The sequence below is a fragment of the Zingiber officinale genome, chromosome 3B (genome assembly GCF_018446385.1).
Source record: "Zingiber officinale cultivar Zhangliang chromosome 3B, Zo_v1.1, whole genome shotgun sequence".
NCBI classification, from domain to species: domain Eukaryota; kingdom Viridiplantae; phylum Streptophyta; class Magnoliopsida; order Zingiberales; family Zingiberaceae; genus Zingiber; species Zingiber officinale.
This window is the reverse complement of record NC_055991.1, coordinates 98,452,381-98,469,330: the sequence shown is the minus strand read 5'-3', so window position 1 is coordinate 98,469,330 and position 16,950 is coordinate 98,452,381. Positions and strand designations below refer to the sequence as shown.

The following is a 16,950-nucleotide window of genomic DNA, read 5'->3' as shown; positions in this document are numbered from 1 at the left end:
ATTTCTTTGTTGAACGCTAGTGTCCAGTGACGAGGCTTCATCCACCAACATGACAGGGCCATTTACGTTGTTGAAAGTGTGCAATCCAATCCACATCGCTTAGTGGCAGTATTCCTGTGTAGGGACAGCACATGCCAGATGACATTGGAGTTGTTTGATACGGCTTCTCCTATGCTTAAGCGAACAAGAATACTTAGAGAAGAAAAAAATCAGAAAAATCAAAGAATCTAGATCCTCTTAAGAGAAATACCTTTAATGATCATACCTTCACTCAGTAGCCGCTTATTTGTTATGGCCGTCTACTTCAGTGTAATCATCCTTCCATTAAGGTGCCAATTATTCGGCCACTACATGCCAATGATTGATAAACATGACAAACCTAACAATGTTAAGGTGGCCATTTAGCTTGGGCAGAGGAGTGCGATCGAGTTATGTTGAGGAGCTTAAATATGACATCATTTGGGAATCCTGAGTGGTTGAATCACCTAGGGGATTCAGACCGTCAAGTTAGCAGAGTAGATCGAATGGCCAATTAAATTAATGAGATGAGTAAGACTGTAAGGTGCTCAATTTGTTGAATGCTTCCTGTGAAGTTGGGGAAAAATACCTTCTCATGTATCTGATTTACCTCTATAAAACCTTATAGTACCATGACATCTAATGAATACTTGAGTCATGATGCTAAAGCAACCAAACAACTTACCTCCTCTACTGGTTGATGTAGGCTAAGAGTCTCCTCGGAACGATCTAGTAGCTAGCACATGAGGTATTGCCACCATGAAGTCTGGAGTTCGAATTTCGTCAAAGCCGAGATAAATACCTCCCTTATGTGCTAGTCACTATTACAAATGCTAATAGCTGTCCGTGATTTACCTTTTTCATGTTAGCCCTGAGACGGGTTGGCGGGGACGCTAGGACGAACGTATTCGCTTATTGATGTAGGCTGAGACTAAGTATACTCAGATTTGCTAGTATGGTTAAGTGATATGGTTTATAAGGAGCGGATCCCGTACAATAATGTGAAAGGGGATATAAGGAGAAGGGTGAAGAAATAGGGAGGTCCAGGTGAGATAAATGCGTTCAGTAAGCAAATCCCGATTGGAAATATAGGATCAGTCGGGATAAGATTAACAGGATGCACGACTCAAGTAGGTACATTTGGCAGACAAAGCTTGGTCGAGCATATAGTGCCAGACGAATTAAAATGGGTGAAATATTAGCATGAGCACTTGCGCCCAGCAGGGAAGCCTCGATCGAGCATGAAATATCAACCGAGAATATAAGCTCGATTGAGAATATAAGCCTGATTGAACTAAAACAGACAAAGGACTAGCGCATTCAGATATAGTCAGTAGCAGGAGCCCGACCGAGCATGAATGTAACTCACTCGATGATATAATCTCAGGCGAGCAAGCAGACGTATAAACTAAGGTTGTCAAAAGGAGCTCGGCTTGGGAATATTTGGTCAAACGTAGGCATAATACGCCCGGTAATAGAAGCCCGGCTGGACATAAACATAATTCGCTCGGTAATATAATCTCGGGTCAGCAAGTAGACGTACAAACTAAGGTTGTTAGAAGAGACTCGGCTTGGAAATATCCAATTAAACATAAGCATATTACGCCCGGTAATAGAATCCCGGGTGGATATATAAACACACACTTTTATAAGGCTATTAATATAAGATCGACCTGGCAAAATCTGACCGGGTATGAAGACATTCACACTTACTAAATCTCGTAAACATAGCCAGTAAGGATTAGTATAATTAAATATGTGTGATATATGAACAGTATGAGAATAATATATGATCGTATGATAATTTGTTTAATTTAGCGGGAAACAGTTTCCAGAAGCTTCTGTGGGGGTGATAGACGACAAAGAAAGTACATTTGGGGTAAAAAAAGATTCCTTAAACTATTATTGCAGGTGCTTACATCATCTTATAACAAACTCTAATAAATCGGGGTCCACCTCATGATCGCGGAAGTTATATGAGGTGATATAAAAAAGAGAATCCTCTATGTTGGCAAGGTACGTGCAACGCCACTATTGAAACTCTAGTTCCACTTCAGTTTTATTGTACTTCTTCTTCTTCTTCCCGCTTGGAACAGAGGAGTCTGACTTGAGCGTTGGAGGGCCTAGCTAGGGATTCCTGCCTCGGTCTTAGGTCACTAACGCTTTGTTGGTTGGTTTCATAGTGCGCAAAAATGAAGACATCAGAGACATTCTTCATCGGAGTCCTCGTAGATCTGCTCTGGTCTTCTCAAATCTAGCTTTAACCTGTTATTTTCGACACGGGGAGGTATTCTTGATTGAGCTTCTTTGGGATCTACTTTAGTTTTCTCAGATCCATCGTTATTCATCTTCCCTCGAGTCATCGTCTATCTTTTCTCCGGAGTCATCGCCTGCTGTCCCCAGCTCTTTATCTCGTAAAGTTCAAGTCTAGTCGAAAGAGGTGCATCTGACTGATTAGATTGGGGATCATTTTTTTGAATGTCAAGTACTTATATTTTTTTAATATTATATAAAAATAATATTCAATTAAATATTCACAATGTTGATCTTCTTAAACAATCAATTTAGATAGACAATGAGTAATTGAATTTTTAAGATGTTCTATTTAAATGCGATATCCATGATAGATTTTATTTAAATCTAAATTGAGTCTAACTTAGATATTATTGGATGTAATTGATACTTTTCGACTAGCACTTGAGTTCTACCCAACCATCTACCAGTTGTCACATTGTGAGTCCATCGTTTTTTGAAAAGGTTGGATTCTGATTGACTTAGTCTATATTAGAATGGGACGTGAAAAGTTTTATTAATTTAAGGGAAAATAAGGAAAAGGAAGGATAAAAAAAGAAAAGTAAAATATTTAGAGAGAGGAAACGTTGCTGTTATTTTACTGGGGTGAAAAGGGAAAAGGGAAAAGGGAAAAAGGAAAAAGGATGATAATAAAGTTAAAAATATAAAATTATTAATTTTTTTTAATAATAAGGTAAATTTAATCATAATTTTAATTTTATATGTCGTCCCTAATCATAAAAAACTTTATTTTCATTTTCTGCATGTAAAATTTTATTTGTTTTAACTCTCTTATATAAATATTGTTATCTAATTGCCCCTAAAAATTTTTAGGTACAAAAAGTCTAAAAATAAATATAATTTTCCTTAAAGTCAACACTTTATACTAGAATCGAGTATATTTTTTTATCGAAATTGTCTCTCATATTTTTTAGGTACAAAAGTCTAAAAACATGTATAATTCCGGTTAAATTCAGCACTTTACACTAGAATCTAGTATATTTTCTATTAAATTGAGCACGACTTCTTTCCTGCTTAATATAATTCCTCCTAAATTTAGCACCATTTAAAGAAAATCTAATATGTTTTCTATATCATTTAAAGAAAATCTAGTATATTTTTCATCCAATTGAGGTGAAAAAATAATCGTGCTCAATTTGATAGAAAATATATTAAAATGAATATAATTTCTTTTAAATTTACCATTTTATATTAGAATCGAGTATATTTTCTATTAAAATTGTTCCTCATATTTTTTATGTACAAATAGTCTAAAAACGAGTATAATTCCTATTAAATTCAACACTTTAAACTAGAATCGAATATATTTTCTATTAAATTGAGAATGATTTTTTTCCTGCTTAATATAATTCCTTCTAAATTCAACATCATTTAAAGAAAATCTACTTGATAGAAAATATACTGAATTCTAATTTATGTACTGAATTTAACATAAATTATACTCATTTTTTAACTTTTTATATCAAAAAATATTAGGGACAATTAGATAAATATGTATAACTAGGAGTGAAAATAAAATTTTTTATCCAGAACTATATATAAAATTTTGTTTGTCAATAGGATTGCATGCACTTTTTTCCATAATAAATAGAATTAGTCGTTTAAAATTTTATTAGATTGAATTTGGTAATTAAATTATAATATTAATAATTTGATTAATAATCATAATTAGAAAATAGATTTTATATAATAATTTTTTTAGGACAATTCTATTAAAATTTAATTAAATTATATTTAAATTGAAAATTTATTGACTAATTAACCAACCTAGGGTTTCAATTAATTCCCTAACTTTTATTCCTTCGCCGGCTTCACCACTTCCCTCTGCTTTTCACCTCTCACGCCGCCGCCGCCGCCGCCGCCGCCGCCGTGAGCTGTCGCCGGAGAAGACGTCGCCGCCGCCGCTGTGAACTGTCGCCGTGAGCAAATTTTTTTTCGGGAATTAATATTATGAAAGAGTGATAAAATTGGAATAAACTTTTTTTTTTTTTTTGCTTCCCCTTACCCAATCTTAAATTTCATGAGCTTACCCTTCCTTATCTTTCTGTTCTCACTCCCTTTGTTTAGTGTTCCCCTTCCCTATTTACCCTTCCCTCACGTTAAGATCTCACGAAGGAGGGCAGGCAGCTTGAAGGCGGCGGCGGCGGGGATAAACACCGATGCAGAAGCGGAGCGTCGTTGTTGGCCGTCGGCCGTCGGGAACTGATGGATCGGACTTCTCTTACCGCATGGTCGTCGACTCCAGTGCGTTTATTTTTCGTGATTCCTCACCAAATCTTATCTAATCACCTGCCGCAAATGTCTCTAATTATTTAGTCGCGATCACAGGGTACACGAAAGTGGCTCGAGGGAAATCCAGGTTTGGAGGTCTACTTGTTGCCCAGGTGACAAATCTCCCTCTCTGTTTCGTCGCATGAATCGTTTAATTGAAATGTCTTGCTTTTACACTATTTTTCCATTCCTTTCTTCTTCTCGAAAACTTCTATGGAATTAGATTATATCGTCATCGTGTAAGGATTTTGTGTGTATGATGTAGTAATTCAAGATATAGTTGCTTTGAGCGTGCATCAGGCGCTTGCTAAATGTTGGTTACGTACTATCTCGAAAGTTGCTGTTTACATATATGCAATCCCATAATTTTATTTTTGTGACTTTTACTAGGAATGACTATTGGTCTCTCCTTGTCTCAAAGTTTTTAAAACTTTGAGACAAGGAGACGCCCTATTTACTTGGAAGTGCACATGAGAGAAAGGATGAATTGTACAGGAGTCTTTGTTTACCTATTGTAAACATATCCACAAACAGATTCTAAATCTGTTTGTGGATCATTTTTTGAATCTGTTTGTGGATCATTTTTTACATGAAATCCGGTGGAATGAAGTTTCCTTCCTTGCTTCAAAAACTCCGGTGAACTTGAACTCTGCAAACTCACAGTCTGGCCCTTGCAAGTTCGTGGCTTGACCTCTATGAGCTTGTGGGAAGGCTGCAAATCACTTGCGACCACTGTGAGTTAGTGGCCAGGTCGTGAATTGTTCACAGCTAGGCCAGAAACCGCTCGTGGCCTCCATGTGCTTACGGCTAGGGCTTGGCTACTGTGAGCTCTTTTCTTTCCACTCTTTTTCCTCTTCTCTTTCCACTCTTTTTCACTTTAGGATAAACAGGGCACAAATAGTGTTAAGAAACTAATATTGTCAACACTAATATGATTGTTTGATATTTTAGAAGCATGTGCATGCAATATCTACCTTTCTTTAATTGGTGTCTATTTGGAGCATGTCTAGACGATGATGTATGAACTTGTGTCATTGGTGCTATGGTAGGCAATTGATATGGAAATATTATGATGACAACCAATTATGAGTCTGCATGTTCATTCTAGGTATTTCGTAATTTACCTCTTGTAATCCAGTACTTAGTTTTGGATCATAACATCAATGGTTGCCAGATAAATATTTCAAATATCTTTGATAACAAGATTAGCTTGAAATGTTCATTCAGATATATTAGATAACTTGATTAAATTGAAATGTCCTTGTTGTTTGTGAAGTTGACCATACTTGGTGGGACTTGCCACCTTTAATCGGACTTAGATTCAACAAATTTATTATGCTTAAAACATTTTGCACCAATATTAGATATAATTGTATATGTATTCGTAATAGTGGTGAAATGCTTATCCCTCTTACTCGAATGTATAGACTCTGCAAACAAAATCAATTATTTTTCTTGATACTCATGGTAAGTTAGATTATCCAAAAAATAAGCACATGTTGTTAGGAGTTGAACACTCATATGTGCTGTGCAAATCTAGAAACTCAAATATGCAAGGAAGAGAAAGTGCAATTACAAGAAGAAAATAAGATTGTCAAGAGATTCATTTTATGTGTTTTATCAAAATTTCCTACATCCTCAGCTACATGAATAGTTGTATTATGTTGCCATCAAATATATTTCACACCACTTGTAAATTTGACTAATCCTGATCAGTTTTGATAATTGTGGTTGATATTCTCTTCAAAAGTTGTAAACTTTAGAATGAAAATTGTGTCTCCGTTTTTAGAACTCCTACTCAGGTTGTGATTACAAGAGATGAGACCCTCTTTGCTTGAATGGTGAACAGTTAATCAATTGTGATATACTTGCTTCTTATTAAGACCGCTTCTCTCAAGAAGCAGTTGTTGAGGCCAAATCAGCTCTGTTTTTTAAGTACTTATATGCTAATACACCAGACTTAATATGATAAATTAATGAATTTTCAGCAGACTGGCACATTCTTGACCCTCAGGGCCAGCACAAAATTAAAGTATATATCTTTGGTTCTATACATGATTTCCCTCAAGTAAGATTTTTTGAATATCTTAGGTGGGATGATGTTTGCTGGTCGATGATTAAATTATGTCAATGGTTTGTTGTGTTTTTATATAATTGAGGGAGGTGAATGTGGCTCTTGGGGGACCAACTTTCAAGTTGATTCTGTGAAGTACGCCACTTTATAAATCTTCTTTCTCAGTTAACTCTGAGTGTTTTTACAGATTTCATGCTTTGGATCATAGTAGTTAGAATCTAGATGATATAATTGACTAATAACAACTTTTCATAACAAACAATCACTAATTTTATGGTTTGGCCCATGCAAGTTCATATTGTGTAGTAGTGTTACATTGTAAGATTATTATTTTCGTGGTTGTTTCTTGTTTCCCCACTTTTTTCTCTTTGGTTTGTGTATTCCTCATCTGTTTCTGAATTATTGATGCACAGACTGCCAGTCAAATAATTTGGACAGTTCTGGTGTTCTTATCTGCATTGCCTGAAAAGAAGATTGAGACACTTCCTGCTGTATCTCTTTCACTTGGATTCATTTCACTTATAATTGGAGAATTAGGTTTGTGATGATTGGAAATGTCATCTTCAATTGCTATCATTGTTATCTCTTCATGTTTACATGCATAGCTTTTGTTTCACGTGACTTCAGGTCGAAGGCGCAGCTCCAAAAGATTGCTGAGATTGTACAATATCTTCTCATCTGTAGCGACTGCACTATCTATTGTTTGTATTTTTAGGAGTAACCTGTACTTGAAGGTAACCTGAGTATTGTTCAGCTCTCATTATTTTTTAGCCTTTTGCTGACTGTTTAGATTTCCCCATTTAAGATTTCTGATCAAAAGGCAATGCCTTTTAGGAGTCTGCTTGAAACCTTTTGGGAATAGAGGGATTCTAGAACTGGAATTCTCATAGAATTCTTTATTTGAATGACACAAGCGTCAGAGTGAAAATTCCAATTCCTCACAAACCTTAGGTCAAAAATCCTATGAAAGGTGCCTGGTTTCAGAATTTTGTCTACTCCATTCCTCTGCTACATTAGTTTTAGGCACAAAATTTATGGAAATTGTGGAAAAGAGAAAATTTTTCTATCTTATCATTAATATGTTTACATGTAGGTATTTATATACATAAGGAGAGAAAAGAAAAATCACTCTCAATCCCTACGGTCAAGGAAATACAATCAAGATCAATCTCAATCCCAATAATCAAGGGAATCCAAATCAATCATAATCCCTACAATCAAGGGAATCTTCAGAAGTATTCAACACTCCCCCTCAAGCTCGAGAATATAGATCATATGCACAAAGCTTGTTATATATGTAGTCAATTCGGGGACCTCTTAGTGACTTAGTGAATATATTTGCTAATTGATCATGTGAATTGACAAAGCTAGTAGATATTTCTCCAGATATGACTTTCTCTCTGACAAAGTGACAGTTAACTTCAATATGCTTTGTCCTCTCATGAAAAACTGGGTTCGAGGCGATATGCATAACGACCTAGTTGTCACATATAAGTGATACTTATGTAACCTCTTCAAGCCTTAGTTCCTGGAGCAATTGTTTTAGCCATATAAGCTCTTGACTGACTATAGTCATAGCTCGATACTCTGCCTCTGCACTGGATCTTACCACAACATTTTGCTTTTTGCTTTTTCAAGAAATAATGTTATCTCCGACAAATATACAAAACCCACAAGTGGATCTTCTATTAGAAATTCTGCCCAATCTGCATCAGAATATCCTACAACTTGAGTATATTCTTTGTCTTCATACAAAAGACTCTTTCTTGGTGTGCCTCTGATATATCGAATAATGCGAGTCACAGCATCCCAATGTTCCTTGCATAGAGAGTTGAAAAACTGACTTACTACACTTATTGCAAACGAGATATCCGGACGAGTAACAGTAAGGTAGCTTAGTTTCCCTACTAATCGTCTGTACCGTTCAGGATCTGGAAGAGGCTCCCCCTGATTTGGCAGGAGCTTGATATTAGGATCCATGGGGTTGTTGTCTTTGAGTTTAACATTCTTGTTTCTTCCATAATATTCATTGCATACTTCCTTTGGGATATGATGATCCCATCTTTAGACTGTGCTACGTCTATCCCCAAGAAATATTTAAGTTTGTCGAGATCCTTTGTCTGGAAATGTTTGAAAAGATACTATTTTACCTATGAAGTCCCGAGATGATCACTACCCGTGATGACGATATTATCAACATAAACCACTAAGTAGATGGAACCAGTAGATGAGTGACGATAAAAGATAGAATGGTCAGTCTCGTTCCAAGTCATGCCAAACTGTTGAATTACAGTATTAAATCTACCGAACCATACCTTGGATGACTGCTTGAGGCCATATAAAGTGACATATAAAACCAGAAGACTCCCCCTGAGCAACAAAACACGGAGGTTGCTCTATATAAACCTCCTCGAGCAAGTCACCATGTAAGAATGCATTTTTGATGTCCAGTTGATAAAGAGGCCAATGTCGAATCTCAGCAATGGACCGGAAAAGACGCACAGAAGACATCATGGCAACAGGAGAAAAAGTGTCCCTATAATCCAATCCAAAGATCTGAGTATAGCCTTTAGCGATGAGGCGAGCCTTAAGCCGGTCAACCGTGCCATCTGGACCAACTTTCACCGTATATACCCATCGACAACCAACAACTGACTTCCCAGGTGGTAGAGGAACGAGGTCCCAAGTCCCATTACGCTGCAAGGCACACATTTCATCAAACATAGTCTGTTTCTATCCTGGATGGGCAAAGACATCACCTGCAGTCTTTGGAACATACGACAAGGAAGAAAGACAAGAAAAGTAGAAAGGAGAAAGACGATGATAACTCAAGGAAATATAATGAGGAAAAGGATTACGAGTGGAACGCATACCTTTCCGAAGTGCAATGGGAATATCAGGCTCAGGAGATGGGACCGAAGGAAGAGGCGAAGGACTCGGCTTCAAAGGTGTGTCTATGGCAGTGGGCAGTGGCAAAGTAGGGCGAGAACAACGCCGATAAACTTGCAAAGGAGGAGATGGGGTTGGAGGTGATAGAGACGCCCCCAGAGGATAAAAGATAGTCACTGGTGCAGGCGGAGAAGGAGAGAACTCGGATGGAGATGCGTGAGGCTCGAAAAAGGGAACTGTATCAAAAAAACGCGACATCAGTAGAGATAAAGTTCCGACGGAGAGTAGGGGAATAACACTTATACCCTTTCTAAGACCGGGGGTATCCAAGGAAGATACACTTATGAGATTGGGGAGAGTTTGTCAATGCCAAGATCAAGAGCATGAGCAAAACATATAGAACCAAAGATCTTAGGTGGTAAAGGATAAAGCGATTGATGAGGATAAATTATATGATGAGGTATTTTATCCTGGAGAGTTGAGGAAGGCATGTGATTGATGAGATAACACGTAGTAAGTACAGCATCACCCGAAAACTGATGAGGAACGTGAGAGTGGAGAAGAAGAGTCCGGGTGGTCTCGAGGAGATGACGATTCTTACGTTCTGCAACCCCATTCTGTTGAGGGGTATGAAGGCAAGACGTGCGATGCAACACATCATGATATGCCAAGAAGGTACGAAACTGAGTAGATAGATACTTATATGTGTTATCACTTTGCAAAGTTCGAAGAGAAATACCAAATTGAGTTTTGATTTCATCGAAAAAAGATTGAAAAATAGGAAATAATTTTGAATGATCCTTCATCAGATACAACGAAGTACAACTGGAAAAATCGTTTATAAAAGTAACAAAATATCGTGATCCCAATGTAGAAGAAATACAACTCGGACCCCAAATATTAGAATAAACCAAAGAAAAAGGGGGCGTAGCCCAACTCACAGTACGAGGAGAAAAAGAACTGTGAATATGCTTTCCTAATTGACACAACTCACAAGACCAAGACTCTAAGTGAGAAAAACTAGGACATAATTGTTTCAACTTATCCAGACCTGAATGTCCCAACCGAGCATGAATAAAAAGTGGAGATGTCGTCGTCGAACCAACAAGAGAGGGTTGTTGAACCCTATATAGGCCATGAGACTCACATCCGAAGCCAATCATCCTCACCTACTCCGGTCCTGTAAGGAAATAAAAGTTTTAGTAAAAGAGATGACACAATCAAAGGCCCGAGTAAGTTGTCTTATGGACAAAAATTAAAGGGAGCTTCAAGGACATAAAGAACATTATGGATAGAAAGAGATGGGGAAGGATGAACAATACTAACACCCTGGGATTGAGTTTGGGAACCATTGACCATGGTGACAAAGGGCAAATAACCGGAAGTAGAGAGAGAAGAAAAAAAGGATTTATTACCAATGATATGATCGGTGGTCCTAGAGTTAAGAACCTAAGGACCCGAAAAGCGAGATATGCCAGCAAAGAAATTACTAGCGTGTACAACGGTAGCAGTGGAATCTGAAGCCTGACAATCCTCATACCATTTTAGAAAGTCATCATAGGAAGGCGGTGGGGCCAGATCCGGTGGCAATTGTGCAGCTGAAGCTTAAGAAGCGACAGGACTCTGAGTGATCTGAGCAGCCCGAGGAGATCGACCATGGAGACTCCAACACTTATCAATCGTGTGTCCTGGTTGATGGCAGTGATCACACCAAGGACATCCTTTTCCACCCTTACTAGGTGGAGGCCCGTTGTTGTTTGGAGAGACCAAAGCTAATGAGTCAACAGGAACGAAAAGAGGCAACAACAAGGCTTTGGCAGGGACACGGAGGAGAGTTGCCCAGGAACTGTTCATGGTAGCTTTTGTGGGGCGGCCCAGGATCTGATTACGAACATGAAAATAATCTATGGGCAGACCATATAAAGCCAGAGACAAAAAATTTCTTTTGATTTTCAAGCTCCACAACAAGAGTGGCCGCAGGTGGAAGTAGTTCATTGAAGTCACAAAGAAGGCTAGAGATTGAACCTAGATAGGTAAACATTGAATCCTTAATCTGATGGGCACTGATGATGGTCATGAGATCTTCACAAACCTGATAGAGTTGTCGAGAGACGTTTGTAAAGAGTTGTTAAGCCTGTGTCCAAACAGAGTTACAGGTTTTGTGAGTACGGAAGATATCCCTAAGAGATGGATGGATGGTGGCTTGGATAATGCAACACAACTGGGCGTCAACCTTTTTCTATAGAGGACGATCGGTGACTTGGACATCCTCTTCGGTGTGAGTGAGATGTGTCTCATAACCCTATCCAATAAGCCAAAGCTCAATGTGAGAGGTCCAAGAAGAGTAGTTCTTACCATCCAACTACTTGGAAGAGAGTGGTGCAGTATGTGGTTGGTAAAGATTGAAATATCTGGTTTTGGAGTGATGGAGAAAGTCATTGATCAGCTCATTAAAAGAGGGCACACAACGAAGAAAGACTCAAGCGATGCAGGAAGATAGGTGAGGATGGTGGAACTGGAAGAATAATCCCTACTATCTCCAAACTGCTGATCTCCCGAGCTTCTCTTCGTCGTCTGGACGAAGGACGGTGTGCTCACGACCCAGAAAAACGCTGGTGTCAGTTTGCGAATAGGAGAGGAGGGTGGCAGCGTTGGGCGATGCTGCAACGCAAGGAATGGCGGCGGAGAGAAAAAAAATAGGATTTGTCTTTCAACCTCGCTCTGATACCATATGGAAAAGAGAAAAATTTTCTATCTTATCATTAATATGTTTACATGTAGGTATTTATATACATAAGGTGAGAAAAGAAAGATCAATCTCAATCCCTACAGTCTAAGGAATACAATCAAAATCAATCTCAATCCCAATAATCAAGGGAATCTAAATCAATCATAATCCCTATAATCAAGGGAATCTTTAGAAGTATTCAACAAAAATGGACGTCTTAAATAAAAGCACATTCACTTACATGATGAATTCCTTTATCCATGTTAATTTTCTTATATAGTTGAGTTCCTATTGATATTTTCATTTGAAAATTGGCTCGAAATAAGCTTTTTTAACTGTGAGGTTATGACTAAACTTATTTGATTGTGATCTTGCATTGCTGCATCTATTTAATGTTTGAAAATTTCTATTCGACGAATGGTTCCTTATCCAAGTGCTCTTTGTTGTGCAGTCTCTCAAATGTCCTATACTATTCTTCTCTGATCTCTTTGAACCTCCATGCTACTGGGTGTGTCACCTTAGTCATGCCAAGCCAACATTTATCATTACTCGACTATGTTGAGCACTTAGTATTTTAATGCTCTATGTGTGTTCTTGCAAGTGCCTGATCACTCAAACACACATCGAATACTCACGCAAAGACCCAACTTAAAGTCTAGGCCCAAACATCCACATCGGACCATGGACCACAGACCACTTTGGGCACAAATGCACCAACATATAACACCTTGGAGAATCTTGTTGATGTACCTTTTGTCAATTTGTCCATTTCAAAGAATGTTTGATATGCTAGTGTTAGCCCTTCAAGTGACCTCATACTATCCCAAAAGATTAAAAGAGGAAATTGAACAAAGCAAGTATAATGAGATAACAATGTCAAAATTCCATTTTAAAAATGACAAATCAATTATGATTCTAATTTGTATGCATTTATAGTGATTCAAGAGACCACAGCTCATTATTTGATAATGTTAGTTTTTTTTTTTATCAAAATAAGAACTCTACCTTTGAAAAGACACATGCCAGCATCAGTAAATAAATTGTAATTACTATATTGTAGCTAGTAATATGATAGATTAGTTTCTTGCATACATGAACCTAAAGTACCCAATAATAAGTCTCCAAAAGGATTCATGACACTAATTTGCGCCAATTAGTGTGAGAAAAGCTAAATTTTATGTTAACTTGCTAAATTAGTAAACGTCAGATCAATTTTCAGATAACAGAGAATACTAAACTACTAGGAGACATTCTAACCTCCGTTTTTGCATGTTGATTTTGTCATGGAAGAGGCACAAGGAGGGTCTGTCAAAACTCTTTGAGAGTAAGTGCTTATTAATGTCTTTGGGTCAGGTGCCATTTTCTGGTTGGATCAGTTGCGATGCTGTGGATCACTGCTCGCTCACACATGAACGGATTAGCATCTAAAGTAGCTGGTTTTCAGTGTTATTTTTTCGTCCATATCAAATGGTATTAGCCTGTTGTGCAGTTATCTATGCACATTTGATGAGGTTCAGATAACTAAGCATGCAAGTAGACTCGTAATAACTCTATTAAGTTGCCAAATCTTTAGGACGTCTTCAGAAACTCATAAAAAAACCATAGGTGCTTTGATTTTGAAACTTACCATTTCTTTCTCTTGATTAGATATTTAATTTGAGCATCAAAGTTTGATCCCATCAGATCCATTCATGATAACTTTGTCGTATTTCAGATCCAACTTTCTCGTATCCTTATACTTTTTATCAGGACTAGTGGTTTATCGGTTATACAGACAACATCAACAACTACTGGTTGCCCACCTTGTCTTGTGGTTTATCGGGTGTTCGTGCCTCAGCATTGTTTAACAGGCTTGGCTGGCTTGGCTGGCTTGGCTTTGTTTAACGGGCTTTGTTGACTTGCCATTCTAGTTGTTCTTGTTTGCTTATCTTGATTGAAGCAATAAAATACATATGCACAGCTGTTGGCTTTTCATCATCTGATGCTTTTGGCTGACAATTGTATTTGATTTGTAGGTTAGCAATCTCCAAAGCTTCACAGACCTGCTGATATATGATCTTCTTGTGTTAGTACGCACTGTGATTGGTAAGACCTGAAGTTTGTTCTCTAGATTTTAGTTGCAGGGTGTCCTTTCAATTTGAGCAGAATAGAACGGTCTGTTACTGAAATACATTTCCAATATTTGAAAAATCCACTGAAGAACTTGAATACGAGTTTGTTTGTTGATGATTTTAACCCTGAATCAAAACTATTTGTAGATCTATTTCCAAAGCTTAAAACTATTGTTTTGGTTCATCAAAATCAAGTCAAACTTAATATATTTTGCATCTGAAATGAAATTTTAATCAGTACTTTTTGATTTATCTGATTTATCCAAATAAATGCAAAAGGATCACCCTGCTACGTACCGAAATTGTGATATTTTATATTGATTAATTTGCTTAACACTTTGTGGTGCCAGGTGTTTGCCTGCAGATATTTGCTCTAAGTACAAGTATTACGCTGGTGCACAACATGTCTCCCCAGACAGTCTCCTAACTATGAATCTGAATAACAATTGACTGCTCGTAGATGTTGCATTACGACACTAGGCGTGTGTTGCGCCTTCCAGAGTAAGAAGATTTTGTTGGGGTGTATCTGGCTTATGCAATTAAACAATGTTCCATATTTGATGACTTAAGGCTTATTTGTTTTTTATGTTTTGTTGGAAATTTTTTTATGTTTGAGAAAAAACTATTGATTCATGGAATATACAATGAAAAGACTAGTAAAGGATATATGTAATAATAGAATCAGAAGTATCGAGTCTTATTTTTAACAAAAAAATTTATACGTGATTAATAAAATATGGTATAATCTTTATTTTTAATGGCAAGTTAAAAATATATTAATGAATACAAACTCTTTAATTTGGCTGCAAGTTTATAGATGAATCTCATGAATAATGTAAGACTCACTGTATCTTATTATATCTTACTAGTTTGAGATATTTTCTCATGGCTTTACCATAGAATTTAGTGACGGCTCTTTTAATAGCTCCTTTCTTTGATAATGACATAGATTGAGCATTAAAAGTTTTGGTTGAAATCCAATAGTTTTGTGATCTTAATCTTAGCATATAACAAAATGGAAACTAGAAAGAATGATGGCACAAGAGTATGATCATGAATTAAGCTAGATCAAGCAATGTTTAAAAAAAACTCTTTAATGATTCATTATTTTAACATTCATAAACCATGGAGAATCAATTTGCATGAATTGAAATCATTTAAAATCATTTAAGTTGTAGTTTTGAGGATAGTATATATGATCCCTTTAAAACATATAATTAATCTAATGTTATACAAGCAAAAATGCTAGATGCTTATGCTTTTGGTAAAATATTGGGAAACTTTTTACCTAGTTGATAACCCTAGAGATTTATAAAACTAGTGATCATCGACAATGATGTAATAATAAGAGTGACTACAGTAATGGACTACTATGATACAATAACAATGAAGAATCACATTTAATAATCAAGCAAGCGAATAAACATACTAAAATACACTCAAACCAATCAATCTATGGTCTCGCCAAGTATCCATTGTTGAAACGGCACTTGAACATCCAAATACAATACCAACATGATCCTATAATGGTGAATTGGTGAGTCTTCCTTTCTTGATTGCCACTTCCATGCAAATTGATTCCTAAGATATACTTCATTTATCCACTTGGCCCATAGTGAATTAGCCTTAACATGTATGTCCCACAAGATCTTTGTCAAGAGGGCTTGGTTCCAACTCTATTAGACCCTCAGGTATAAGCCTGCATAACTTAATAATTTTAACTAGAAGCAATGTTGGAATTAGAAAAATGATTAACCATATGCATTCATCTCCTTGAAGAACAACTTAAATCAGCTCCACTCTGGCCTTTATGATATGGTCGAAGTATTAATAAACATAGCATAGTTTATAACTCCGAGCTGTCACAGCTAGAGGCATACTTAGATATTAGAATAGTAGAATAGCCCTCAGAACCTGAGAAAGCATATGAATATATTCCATCTCGAGACTCATTATCTGCTATAAAAAGAGTTGACTTCATCATATTCACATGCATTCCTAAAGCTACTCCTAAGTCGGCAAAACATGGTAACCTCAAACTAAACAGATAATCAAGATTATCCATGATGATCCTAAATCAAACACACCCTAAATGTTTGGTCCATGTCATTTGATCCTCAATGTGTACGAGCCCACCACTAAATGCTCCATGCCCTAGAGTTAGACTTCCTAAGTTATTGAACCATTAAGTAAATAATCTCCATGATTGCAATGATAACCAATCAATGCTCAATGGTCTAGAGTTCACTAGTTCCTCCGAAACTCCATTATTCGTTCTAAGCTGTTGAGCTGTTGAGCAAAACCCAAATCAATCCCTTTGAGTCAATAAGATCCATACACTCCACATGCATTATTTTAAGTAAGTGTACACTTGATGCACGTATCCAAAAATAAAATAAAATCTAACTTAAATCATATTATCAAAATATATATAAAAAGTTGTATACAACCAGAAGAAGACATTGTTTCCCATGTCATGTACACCAATTAAATTAGTTAAATATGTATTATATATTATCAAATACTAATTGCACAATAGATCATTC

At 36.8% G+C, this 16,950-nt stretch overlaps 1 protein-coding gene across 2 annotated transcripts; it reads left to right on the top strand.

Annotated features, from left to right (window-relative positions):
• The first annotated feature begins 4,097 nt into the window (after positions 1–4,097).
• On the top strand, positions 4,098–14,990 carry LOC121967163. 2 transcript variants are annotated; one of them, XM_042517215.1, is made up of 7 exons: positions 4,098–4,250; positions 4,455–4,575; positions 4,660–4,715; positions 7,090–7,213; positions 7,304–7,410; positions 14,309–14,378; positions 14,755–14,990. In XM_042517215.1, exons 2-7 carry the CDS (start codon positions 4,491–4,493, stop codon positions 14,829–14,831), a joined length of 519 nt encoding a protein of 172 aa, XP_042373149.1. In that variant the 5' UTR covers positions 4,098–4,250; positions 4,455–4,490; the 3' UTR covers positions 14,832–14,990. The 2 variants fall into 2 exon arrangements, with proteins under 2 accessions (XP_042373149.1, XP_042373148.1); XM_042517214.1 differs by having other exon boundaries at positions 4,399–4,575.
• Positions 14,991–16,950: the final 1,960 nt, after the last annotated feature.

Bases quoted from the DNA above. Each gene is read 5' to 3' on its own strand.
- LOC121967163 (XM_042517215.1), top strand. From the start codon at position 4,491: ATGCAGAAGCGGAGCGTCGTTGTTGGCCGTCGGCCGTCGGGAACTGAT. The intron at 4,576-4,659 runs GTGCGTTTATTT...TCGCGATCACAG, and splicing joins CCGCATGGTCGTCGACTCCA to GGTACACGAAAGTGGCTCGA. The intron at 4,716-7,089 runs GTGACAAATCTC...ATTGATGCACAG, and splicing joins GAGGTCTACTTGTTGCCCAG to ACTGCCAGTCAAATAATTTG.